General features: G+C 37.3%; 1 protein-coding gene across 3 annotated transcripts; it reads left to right on the top strand.

Moving 5' to 3' along the window:
* Nucleotides 1-1610: 1610 nt before the first annotated feature.
* LOC134666644 (uncharacterized) lies at nucleotides 1611-10361 on the top strand. Of its 3 annotated transcripts, none has more exons than XM_063523863.1 (5): nucleotides 1611-2187; nucleotides 2270-2397; nucleotides 2868-3060; nucleotides 7301-7490; nucleotides 8666-10361. In XM_063523863.1, the coding sequence occupies exons 1-4, from the start codon at nucleotides 1690-1692 to the stop codon at nucleotides 7412-7414; spliced, it is 933 nt and encodes a 310-aa protein (XP_063379933.1). In that variant the 5' UTR covers nucleotides 1611-1689; the 3' UTR covers nucleotides 7415-7490; nucleotides 8666-10361. The 3 variants fall into 3 exon arrangements, 2 of the variants coding, with proteins under 2 accessions (XP_063379933.1, XP_063379935.1); XR_010098538.1 differs by lacking the exons at nucleotides 1611-2187; nucleotides 2270-2397; nucleotides 2868-3060 and adding exons at nucleotides 5566-5677; nucleotides 6339-6491; nucleotides 6596-6772 and having other exon boundaries at nucleotides 8666-10356; XM_063523865.1 differs by lacking the exons at nucleotides 1611-2187; nucleotides 2270-2397; nucleotides 2868-3060 and adding exons at nucleotides 5646-5982; nucleotides 6339-6491; nucleotides 6596-6772 and having other exon boundaries at nucleotides 8666-10356.
* Nucleotides 10362-11879: the final 1518 nt, after the last annotated feature.

The raw sequence follows: 11879 nt of genomic DNA, 5'->3' as shown, positions 1-11879 counted from the left end.
GATTTTTGAGGTTGTGAAAAATAATCATCATTATTCAGTAAGAATCTTCACCACGACCGGTAGGGCCTGCGAACGGAGACGGGGACGAGAGCTAGTAATATTAGGATTTTTTTAGAGGTAGGTATACAAATTTAAAAAGAAATAAAGCACATTGGTTTTCTTTAAAAGATAAGAATATCTTTTAAGTTATAATGCACTCACTAATGGCATACCTAATCTAGAAACACTTAACATTAAAAAACTAATTATTATAACTTAAAAAAAATAATTACATTATTATACCCTTTTTCAAGAACTGCGACTGTGTCTATTCTGTATTTAATAGTTTTTTGTTTTGTTTAAAATAGTATGTCATACGATTAAATAATTTGTAATTATGGAGTGTAGAAGTAAAGGAGAGCTATCTTTTATGATAAGACGGTTGTAAAAGTGTCCAGCTGTCAGTATAAAGAATAGTTCGAAATCTCTCCGGTGGCGCTAGTAGGTAGCACCGGGAACTAACATGAATTTAGACCTTATTGACTGAGTGAAGTGCGCTGTCAGTTTTTTGAAATTTTATTAAAAATTTTCATAAAGTGATTTATTTAATTTAGGATTTCCTTGTGCAGTAAAACTAGCCGCCCCTGTCTCAGTACGCATCATATAGACTGCCACCTCTGTTATCTAGCCACCTCGGGCCTGGGCTTACCAGGCCTTAAGCCCCACATTCACACTCCTACCTTGTAGGCCGCCTCGTAGTCCGCCTCGTTGGGTAGGATTGTGTATGGGGGTTGCGGACTACGAGCCGTCCTACAAACGGCTAAACGGTAGGACGACTCGTAGTCCGCAACCCCCATACACAATCCTACCCAACGACGTGGACTACGAGGCGGCCTACAAGGTAGGAGTGTGAATGTGGGGCTTTAGGGCAAATCCACCGCTATAGGATATATTTTCTATAGTAAAAATGGGAAAAGTTTGCATCGTAAACAGTTGCCAAAGTGGGCGTAAGAGGAAAAAACAGAAAAATGTTACGAAATCCGTATCTTTTTTCCAACCAACGGTAAGTATGTAATTTTCACTACACCTTATAAAACAAAGTCCCCCGCCGCGACTGTCTGTTCGTGGGTTTGAATGTATCTTTGCGATAAACAAACTACTGGACGGTTTCAGTTCGATTTTCATGTATCAATAGAGTGATTCTTGAGGAAGGTTTACGTATATAATTTGTTGACTATAGTTCGTTTTTTTTTAGCATTAGAAAGAACTTGCAAGAAGGTAAGCGATTTTGACATGTCTTTTAATTGAAAAACGCTTTTTAAAATTCAAAAACTATTACTGATGAAAGCAGAATAATATATAAGAATGATCGTATTAGATTCATAATTGTTACATATTTGCCGTAACTTATTTTTAAAATGTGTTTTTCAATTAAAAGACACATCAAGATTGTTTACCTAATTTCAAACAAAATTTACAAAAAAAAAACGAACTATAGTGCGAAGCCGGTCGCTAGTTATTTAATAAAATATTATATTGTGATTTTTATATTTTTCTTATAAAATTCACAATTTCACTTCAACAATTCTTCATTTTTCTATTTATTCTCAGACTCCGGCACGGTTAGAAAGTTGGAAAAAGTCGTTAGGAATTGCATTAAAAGCAAATGATTATATTTGCCATCTTCATTTTAAAGAAGAAAATATAAATATGTACGAAAAGTTAACTATTAAAGGAGAGCTCAAATATATTCCTACACAAAGAAAAACGCTTAAGGAAGAAGCTGTGCCCACGATTGAGCATCAGTTTATTCCCATTCCCGAACATGAACTCCAAGCCAATACTATTCACATAGAGGAATCTTTCGAACCATACCGTCCATACCCCAATCAACCTAAGGACGAGCAGCAACAACAAATCAATGCCGAGCAACAGGAATTATCAGAAGATCAAAATGATTCTAATTATTTAATGGATTATGAAATGATACAACAGGACTTTGCGGAACCATTGTTTAGTCAATATCAGGATACTAATGTAACAATAAATCCAATAGAGAATTTTAAAAGTAAGTTTCGGGCATTTTCGTTGTTGCCGCCTTTTTGGCTACATGCAGAAAATCCTAATGGGCTGGAATTTATGCGAATGGATCCAAAAACTCAGAAGATTAAACATCATATACGTTTAAACGATGATCTAACTGTCACTGTAAGTGTTTATTAATGTAACAATAAAATTCGGTTGGCATGATTTGAATTTGTAACGAAACATAATTGCTATTTAATTGCAGGTAATTTTTCCCAATAATGAACAATTGCCACTAAAGGAGAAAATTAATTCATATGACAACACCTACGATTACTTAAAATCGGTTGAAAGATGGCCTTTGTGCGTTGGTACTCAGATTGACGACAATAAGTAAGTTTTGGTAGATTGTTAACCAAGGGATGAACGCAGTGAGAGTATAGTCCGAGGCTAAAATGATGCCATTCACCCGAGTTAAACACTCTACTTTTCATTTCGAATACGAGGAACCTAGCCCCAAAGCTTGTACTATGGGTGTAGGCGATAATACAACTGTTTGCAGTCGTCTTATGAATATATATACCATAATGTAACAGTTGTATTTAAAATAAAAGGATAACTCGTAAGCCTTGATTTTATTTCACATTTTTGTCATTAAAAATATTGTATGTAACGGTACATTAAATAGGTCTTAATTCTTGAACCTATCCTATTAAAACTCGACTTTTATGTGTATTTTAAGAACTCTTATTATGTAGGTACCTGTAGATTAAAGCACTATTTATACATAAACAATGGTACAGGAGAATAATAATTAATAAAAGATAAAAACGAATTTATCTAATAATTACATCAATTTTCAGATTTTGTAAAGGTGTGATTATTGGTGATGATACTTACGAAAGAAATCAACAGTACCCAAGATGTAAATCTTGTCGAATATTACGAAATCGTTTGCAGAACCGTAATTCCACTTCAACTCTATTACAAAAAATGGCAGAAGCTAAACGGCGCGCTTCAAATCTTGTACATAAATGCAAGCGTCTGAAGAGGACGGTAAGGCTTATGCCGGCTACATACGTAACGATAAATCGTTGCGATAAAACTGTGCAGTCCGACTGTGCAGATAAATCGAACCGTGTGTATGACAAATCCATAGACTTATGATATATAGAGACGTAGTCTCAGCCAGCTGTCACTGTTGCCACTTTTGTTTAGTGTACGATTAACAATGAGGCCCACGTTGCTGTAGCCATGTCGATAAAGTCATATCGATAAACTATCGACATTTCTTGCAATTTTAATTTTACTTCAAAGGCTTAACGATACCTAAAATGACCAAAAACGCTTTTATTCTTTATTGTGGTTATCAGATTACAATTTTATAGTCACGCCCCAGCAGGGAACCAAGGGAAAGTTCAGATATTTAGTTAAAATACATAAATACCTCCTAAAATATGTGTTCCGCAATAATTGAATTATATTATTATATTATAATATATTCATTATCCATTAGCATTTCAATTATGTTTATATTTAACGAAGATATTGAAGCTTCAATTAATCGCTATTTTGTTCCGCTGTGTAGCGTTTATCGATATATAACATGACTAAAATCGACTTTTCGCATCCCTAAAAGAGCACACATATACGCTTATACGCACACATATACAGACTGGGCGCATCAAGAAAGGCAACACTTGATTTGAAGTCCACCTTGTCAACAGTATGGTTGTCCTTTTTTGACAAACGGCATTTTTAACGAGCGAGGAGAGAGAAATGATACTAGTTGCTGCGCCTTGAAAGAGAACAGAAAAGGTTGGACCCTTGGACAAATCGTTACGATAATCGACAATCGGACAATCGGACTGCACAGTTTTATCGCAACGATTTATCGTTACGTATGTAGCCGGCATTAAAGCCGTAACAGACTACCGCACCGCGCCACGACCTTGATGGTGCGGTTAAAATATCTCTTTCACGCTCCAAATTATAGCTACATCCTTAGCCCCCTCCAGACTATGCGCGTGAATCGCGGGCGAAGCCGCGAACGCGAGTGTGGAGTCGATTTCGCAGGTCTGCGTTCTGGACTCCACACTCGCGTTCGCGGCTTCGCCCGCGATTCACGCGCATAGTCTGGAGGGGGCTCTTAACACACGTACGGCGACCACCTTACGACTATCGATACGTGCGCCGCACCGCACTAAAGTCGCGGTATGGTGCGGTAGTCTGTTACGGCTTTTTATCAAAAACATATTAAATAAATAAATATTAGGGGACATCTAAAGGCCCCTGTACACAATGGGCCAGCGCCGGCCAGGCCAAGGGACGCTGCCATGCGGTAGAATGAGATAGCAATATCACTTGCTCCCTCTAACGCATAAATGCGTCCCCCAGACTGGCCCACGCTGGCCCATTGTGTACTGGCCTTTACACAGGTCAACCTAGCCCCAAACTAAGCAAAAGTTGTACTATGGGTACTAGGCGACGCTATAATATACTGTATTTGTATAATTGAAGACGTAAAATAATACAAAAAGAAACTTGAGCAAGAAGTTTTCATACATATTTTTCGAAATCATTTCGAAATCCCTTAAGGCGTATCCAGATTAGTAAATTTTTCGCCAATCTGATTCAATTGCCCGATCGAATCAGGATCGAAGTGCGGATGCAAATACCAATTTGGCTCGCCGAATTCAACCGCCGATAATGACCGATATTACCGATAAAATGAAGTGCAGATGCAAGAATACCAATTTGTAAGGCCAGTCTGGATACCATTTCTGGATTTTTTCAATGTAGAGGGCTCTAATATCACCATAAATCTAAAATTAGAGATTGACGCCAATTTCATTTCTGATAAAATCAACCGATTTGATCAGTCCCGTCTGGATACCACTTTACTTAGCTGTTGTTTTTTATTCGCACACCCGCTTATAGACCAACAAGAAATTGTAGAAATTAAAAAGTGGCAACATCGTAGTGTCGTCCCTTTCAAATCAATCTAAGAAAACGGGACGACACTACGATGTTGCCACATTTTAATTACTACAATATCTTGTCGGCTTATAACTTTATACATTGTACCTACTTGAGTAACGAATTTCATATCGACCGTTCATATAATTGAAGAATATCCAATTAAGAGAGAAAATTTCCTTGGCTAAGGCGCAGTGTGCAAAGAAATCGGATACCGTAGTACAAGCATCTATTTCAAAACTACCTGAAGAATTTCAAAATGCCGTGAGATCATGTTTTGAAGCCGCGAAAAAAAATAATACAAAAGGTCGTCGATATACGTTAGAATGGATTTATGAGTGCATGTTGATACGTATAAAAAGCAGGAATACGTATGAATTTATACGTAAAAGAAATATTTTACCCCTTCCTTCTGTACAAACTTTAAATAAGTATCTCAGCAAAATCAGCTGTTCTGCATATGGATTCCAATCCTCTACTTTCTTTAGTTTAAAAGAAAGATGTGAGGCGATGAAGAAGGAGGAGAAACGAGGAGTTATTTTAGTGGATGAAATGAAATTAAGTGAAGGCGTTTATTTTGATTCTCAAACCATGAAATTTAATGGTTTTGTTGACCTGGGGCAACACACTCCAGATAATTTAAAAAATACAACAGCGGACCATGCTTTGGTGTTCAAGTTTGTGCCTTTTCGAGGTAGATGGGTTCAAGCCTTAGGTTGCTTTTTATCGAAAAATTCATGCAAAAGCGAACCGCTACATAAACTAGTTTTAGAGTGTATTGTTTTAATGGAAAACAGCGGAATTTGTGTTGATGCTGTCATGATGGACGGTGCACCTTGGAACCGAGGAGTATGGAAAATATTCGGTGTAAATGAAGACACTGTTAGCTGTGAACACCCTTGTGACTGCTCACGACGGTTATGGATGATTTCAGATTTTAATCATTTAGTGAAATGTTTTCGAACATCTACTTTGGATGATAAGCTACAAGAGTTCAAGGTTAATTAAGAGTAATGCATGAGTAATGATAATTTTAAAAATATACAAGGTGTAATTATTATATCTGACCAAACTCTGAGGGGTGAATATGTAGGTCATACTGAACAACTTTTACTATAGCCAACCCTGAAATCAGGAAAAAGAAATCGCCTGTTTAATAGAAAACATTGACTCTACTGATTCACCGCAATATGTATGAGACAGCAGATTTTTTTTCACGATTTCGGGGCTGGTCCCATAGTATAAGTTGTTAAGTATGACCTATATTCACCCCTCAGAGTTTGGTCAGAGATAACAATTTCGCCTTGTATAAAATGATAATACCAAGTCAAACTAATGTAATATTCTTTTTTCAGACCCCTTACGGAACTGTGAAAAAAAGACATTGGGAAGCGGTATTAGAGGAAGAGAATTATCGTCAGCCTAACTTAAAAATCGCTTACAAGTTAACACCAGCGCATTTGAAACCGAAAGGTTTTCAAGTAATGAATGTTCCTCTTGCAACTGAAGTATGTACCTATAAATATAATCAATAATTTTCATTGATTGTCCGGATTTATTTCGTAGGACTTTCGGCTCATCAAAACTAATATTATTAATCTTATAAAAACAGGTGTTTGGTCACGAAATTTCGGTCGCCATGGCTCACTATCAACCCTATTGCGAGGAATTGAAGGATTCAACTGCAACACAAAAATTTATTGATCTTGTATTCAATTTGATACAAGCTATGTCTTCGCGTATACCAAGAGATGCTCTGTACGTGAATGAAAATTGCAGACGAAGAAAGGTAAGAAATAGTTGGCGATTAAAATTAAGGTCAATGCGGAGAAGACCGTCTATCAGCTAAGTCCGTCTACTCACTATAACATTTAAGGGAAGACCGTCATAAAGAAAGACCGGCCGGACGGTGCCTTAAACCAGAAGTAGCCAACCTTTTAATGTATTTTTGTTAGTAGATACCTCTTATAGTGAAGAATATTTTATGCCGATTATAATTAGAATTAATATAATTATGCGTTGCTGGTAGTGAATATTATGTGTTAATGTTAATATGCCGGAACCGCCGCCGCCTCGCAATCTGAATATATTCCTTGGCACCTATACAGCCTATACTGTAATTTTTAGTTTAATATAAAAATTAGGAACATTTAAAAATTTGTATGTATTACATTTATATATTTTTTGCTCCTTACTATCTGTAAATGTCTACTACTGACTATACTTTTGTGTAGAGAAGCGGCCGTCCCCTTTCCTCTTAATATTTCATTGTATAGCTTTGAAGCTTGTTTACTTAATGAAGAAATACTTTTTTCAGGCAATCCAGGAATTTTTAGAATTCCTTGCAGACTGGGAAAAGCTCGAAAAAAAAAATACCTGTGTCAAGGAGCACGTTAACTGGATTAAAAGTAACTTTACGGGCAACACTTGAAATTTTGGATATGCTGAATGTTGCATGTGATTACAAGTATTTGATGACAGCAACCCTATCTCAAGATCCGTTGGAGGTAATTAATAATTACTAATTATGTAATCCAATGAATATGTATGTATGTATGTATGTATTTACTTTATTGTACATAGAAATATAAACACGAGAAACACAGTTACAGAGTCAATTAAATACAACAAAGGCGAACTTATCCCTGAAAGGGATCTCTTCCAGTTAACCTTAATATGAATCTGCTTGTATGGAATCTGCATCATGTATGCTGCCTTACTTTTGGAGACATTAATAACATTACATTTAAATATAATCTACTAAAATTAACAATAAAATTTAAAAATTTACAAATCACATTAAAGAATAATGATATACAATATATACACAAAAACACAACAATACATACAAAACTAACCTACACCTGTCCTTACATGCCTGTTGCAACAGTGCACAATATAAGGACAGTCAAGCCGATCTGCGATCATCGCCAGGACAGTGTTGGCGCTGGCCCGCACGCGCCGCACCAGCGCAGCTGCGCGCACGCGCATGGTGGCGTGGAAACAGGCCGTGTGGGCCCCCGCGAACATGCCCGAAGCGCTACAGTAGCGGGGCAGCCCCAACACCGCCCTGAATGCGTTATTGTACTGGACGCGGAGCGCGTTGTACGCTCTTTGCGTGTAGTCCGCCCACAGGCCACACGTGTACAGCGACGTGCAGTACGCTTTGAAAAGCGTTATCTTCACGTCACTACTACAACGAGCAAACCTGCGAGCCAACATGTTCGCCCTTACGCACAACGCCCTCCGCTCCCGCTCCATATCCACATCATCCTTGAGGTCCGCAGTAACAATATGCCCTAGGTACTTGAAACTCTGTACTCTGTCTAAGAGAGCTCCGTTAAGCATGACAGGTGGCACATATTTTTTTTTGGATACAGTTCCTACCTAGTCCATATACTTAATGTACCCATCAATATATTTCTGCCTGGTGTTTTTGGGTTTAATTCTTTTGAAATGAGGCGTAACTTTGGGCTGTGGACGTTTTTTATCGCTTACCTTCTTTCTAATGCTAAAAAAACGAACATAGCCATACAAATATTAGTACTATTATAAATGCAAAAGTGTGTCTGTTACCTCTTCACGCTTAAACCGCTGAACCAATTTAGATAAAATTATGGAGATAGTTTGAGACCCGATGTCCTATATTTTTTATTGAATAATAATTTTGACTTGTTTTCAGAGATTTTTCTCCGTCATGAGATATTCGTGTGGAGGAAACGATCACCCTGATCCCAAAATGTTTGCACAAGTTTACCGATTGGCGTCTTGTTTTTCCCTAATACGCCCTCCGAAAGGTTGTAACGTTTCCGGCAAAGATTTGCTGAAGAACTTACTAGGAGCAAAGGATATGGTAACTGGTTCAAACGAGGCTAAGCAAGCATGGCTGGAAAGCCTCGACCATATACTAGATAATGGTGAACCATTGATTGATGGTTATGAAGACCATGACTACAACGAGGCTGTCACCAGTGACGCGGTGCAGTCTTACATTGCTGGGTACATCGTCCGCAAATTGCGAAAAATCGTAAAATGCAATAATTGTTTGAAACTCATACAAATGAGTCCTAATGAGGGAACACTGTTAGTGAGAAACGACGTAATCGATAAAATGGATTTATACGGCGGGTTAATTTATGCTAGTGACGATCTATTCAATCTGACCAAAACGATAGAGAAATGTATGTTAAGAGTAATAAGCAAAGCTTTAACCAATATGGAGACGATCAGTGAAATTACGCAAGAATGACTAAAAGGAGCATTGATAAAAGTTGGACGTGTCGACCATTTCAAACATATATTTAAAAAATGTTATCGATATGTACGTAGTTATGCGAGCCCACTTTCTGGCAAAATATAAAAATAAACGTTACGCCGCAGCCAAAACCAAAACTAAAATGAATAGGAAAAATGCCAAGTTATTGTCTTAATTACTAATAGTTCGCCCCGAACTAAGAACTCGCATTCGCTGAAAACTACCGCGCAGCGCGCACACTCAGGTTTTGATTTCCAACTCAATCTCACTAGTGATACTTAGGTAAGTAATACTTTATATACGAGATTACCGCCATGTGGGATGTTGACTCGACGATCATTGTTGCGATAGTCGTCTCAGCGGACGGTCTCATAGCGAAGAGTCTCGACCAACACCTAGAGACTGGATCAAGGGTCAGATGCAGGCAAATTGTGACAAAACATTCGCTGATGTTAACAAGAAATAACTCAAAATGTAGTCAATATGATGGGTGCTGAGAAAGGGGCGGCTACAGGGCCTGGGGCCTAGGGCGGCAAAGACTGCAAATCCGCCACTACATTATACATATATAAAAATGTGTTCGGGTGTTTTTTTTTTGTTTTGTAAGTGTTTTTATATTTTACTTTTATATTAATATTAAAAACGAAAAACAAAAAAGAGCCTTTTATTTCTCGCCGGTAAAACAAACACAATATTATAAACTTAAATTTACATTAGGTTTAGTATTACAATAATATTTAATATTCCTCAAATCAATGTTCTATTATGCTTGGTTATGTAATAAGTAGTAAGTAATTATATTTTTTTGTAATTTATTCTGCAACAACCCCTCCTGTGAGGGTGAAGGCCTCCTCCAGTGATGCTGGTCATCACAATTTCTGTTCTCTATCTTTTTCAACTTACATATGTATATCAATATTAATTTATATATTGGTATTAAATACCTACAAATACAAATAATAAAAAGCTAATAAATACTCTTATCGGGATTCGAACCCGGGACCTCCTGCTTCATAAGCGGGGTCACTACCGACAAGGCTAAAAGACCGTCAAAAATTGGTTCGCGATGCACAGTGGCGCCGCGGCGCGGCCTATTTATTGTTTTTGAGGGACACTTTTTAATACATGAAGATTGTTTTCCTCATCTCTACCTTCCATATTTGTAATATGGATATCGTAAAGTACCTAAGGGACAAAAAAAGCTAACAGCTCTGAAAATTGATTACAGCTCACATACACTTAATGCTAACGACGGGAGCGACCGGGGCAGGTCAGTTAATCATGGCGAAGACTAATGTTGCCAGAGTGTCAGTATCGCTTGATCTACATAGGAGATTTTTTTACAAGCTTTTATTTAGTTTCACCTGACCGTTGTCTGCCTGTCTGTCTGTGTGTAATCAAATCTTGCAAGTTAAATTTGATCCACTTCCCGGTTTCCGATTGAGCTGAAATATTGCATACAACGTAAGTCGGCTGACAATGCAATATTATGGCACCATCGAGCTGATCTGATGATGGAGACAGGAGGTGGACATAGGAACTGTGATGAAATAACGCAAACTAATTGTGTTTGGGGTTTTTAGAATTGTCTCGATGAGTATTAATTGCCTGTGGAAAAAAAAGTACAGTCAGCCATAAAAGTTTATACCAAAAATTAAATTTTTGCCTAAAACTTTTTTATTTAGGCTTTATTACCTTTATGTAATAACCCTAAAGGTTATACGCTCCAATAATCATAGTAGTCCATAACCGTCTCATATCAAGAAATTACTATCTGAACAGGCTTCCTGGTAGGTATGATTAACTTCTCACAAGTCGCGGTTTGGCACTTAGGTGAGGTTACATGTAGGTACCATACAATATGCTATGTAAATGAACATTGCCAAATATTTCCAAACAAAAATATTTCATGAAAATGATTACAAGGATTCACATATATATTGTAAAATGATGTTATCAATGTTGGGGTCCCTTTGTTTCCCATAAAGTTTTAAGTCATAATGTATTGTTTGTCATATTATCGTTAGTCATAAAACTGAAACCGTTAACTTTTCAGGATTTTCCTAAGGTTATTCTATAGATAGGTTAGGTTAGGTTAGGTTTGTTTTATGGCAATCCTGAAAAGTTACGCGTTTCTGAGAAAAACCAATTATGACTAACGAAAATTCGGACAAACAATACATTATGACTTAAAATTATTTGGGAAACAATAGAGACCCTATCAATGTTGCATTTAAAACCGTTGACTTCTACTTCATACAAGAAGTTCACGGATCAGTGTGATGGCAAGGAATCGGCGTATTTTACTGCCGAGAAATCGCTTTGTGTTTGCAACAAATGTGAGCTTTCTAAATATCTACGTATTGTTATCCAGATCGAAGAGTTTGAAAATAAAAATATAGGTAATGTAAATGTACTGGTGATCGACGCGGTCCCAGTACATGTCATCTTGAAACTTAAGACATTGTCAATAGAGGTGACAGCAAGGTGTCATCTATTGGGCATTAGCATGTCGAGCACTAGTACGTTTACCTTATAAGTTGCCAGATATTTTCTTACTCCGTGGCAGCTCTTATTTAACCATGTCGAATCGCATCGTAAAACTCCGAACTGCATGCAATTGAAAAGCCTAACTTCGAGC

Source organism: Cydia fagiglandana, chromosome 8, assembly GCF_963556715.1.
Source record: "Cydia fagiglandana chromosome 8, ilCydFagi1.1, whole genome shotgun sequence".
In the NCBI taxonomy this organism is placed as follows: domain Eukaryota; kingdom Metazoa; phylum Arthropoda; class Insecta; order Lepidoptera; family Tortricidae; genus Cydia; species Cydia fagiglandana.
Note: the sequence above shows the minus strand (reverse complement) of the source record. Positions and strands in the feature narration are given on the sequence as shown.

Excerpts from the sequence above, each read along its gene's own strand:
- LOC134666644 (XM_063523863.1), top strand. The coding sequence starts at position 1,690 with ATGTACGAAAAGTTAACTATTAAAGGAGAGCTCAAATATATTCCTACA. Across the intron at positions 2,188-2,269 it reads ACGATGATCTAACTGTCACT|GTAATTTTTCCCAATAATGA; the intron begins GTAAGTGTTTAT and ends ATTTAATTGCAG. Across the intron at positions 3,061-7,300 it reads GCAAGCGTCTGAAGAGGACG|GCAATCCAGGAATTTTTAGA; the intron begins GTAAGGCTTATG and ends TACTTTTTTCAG.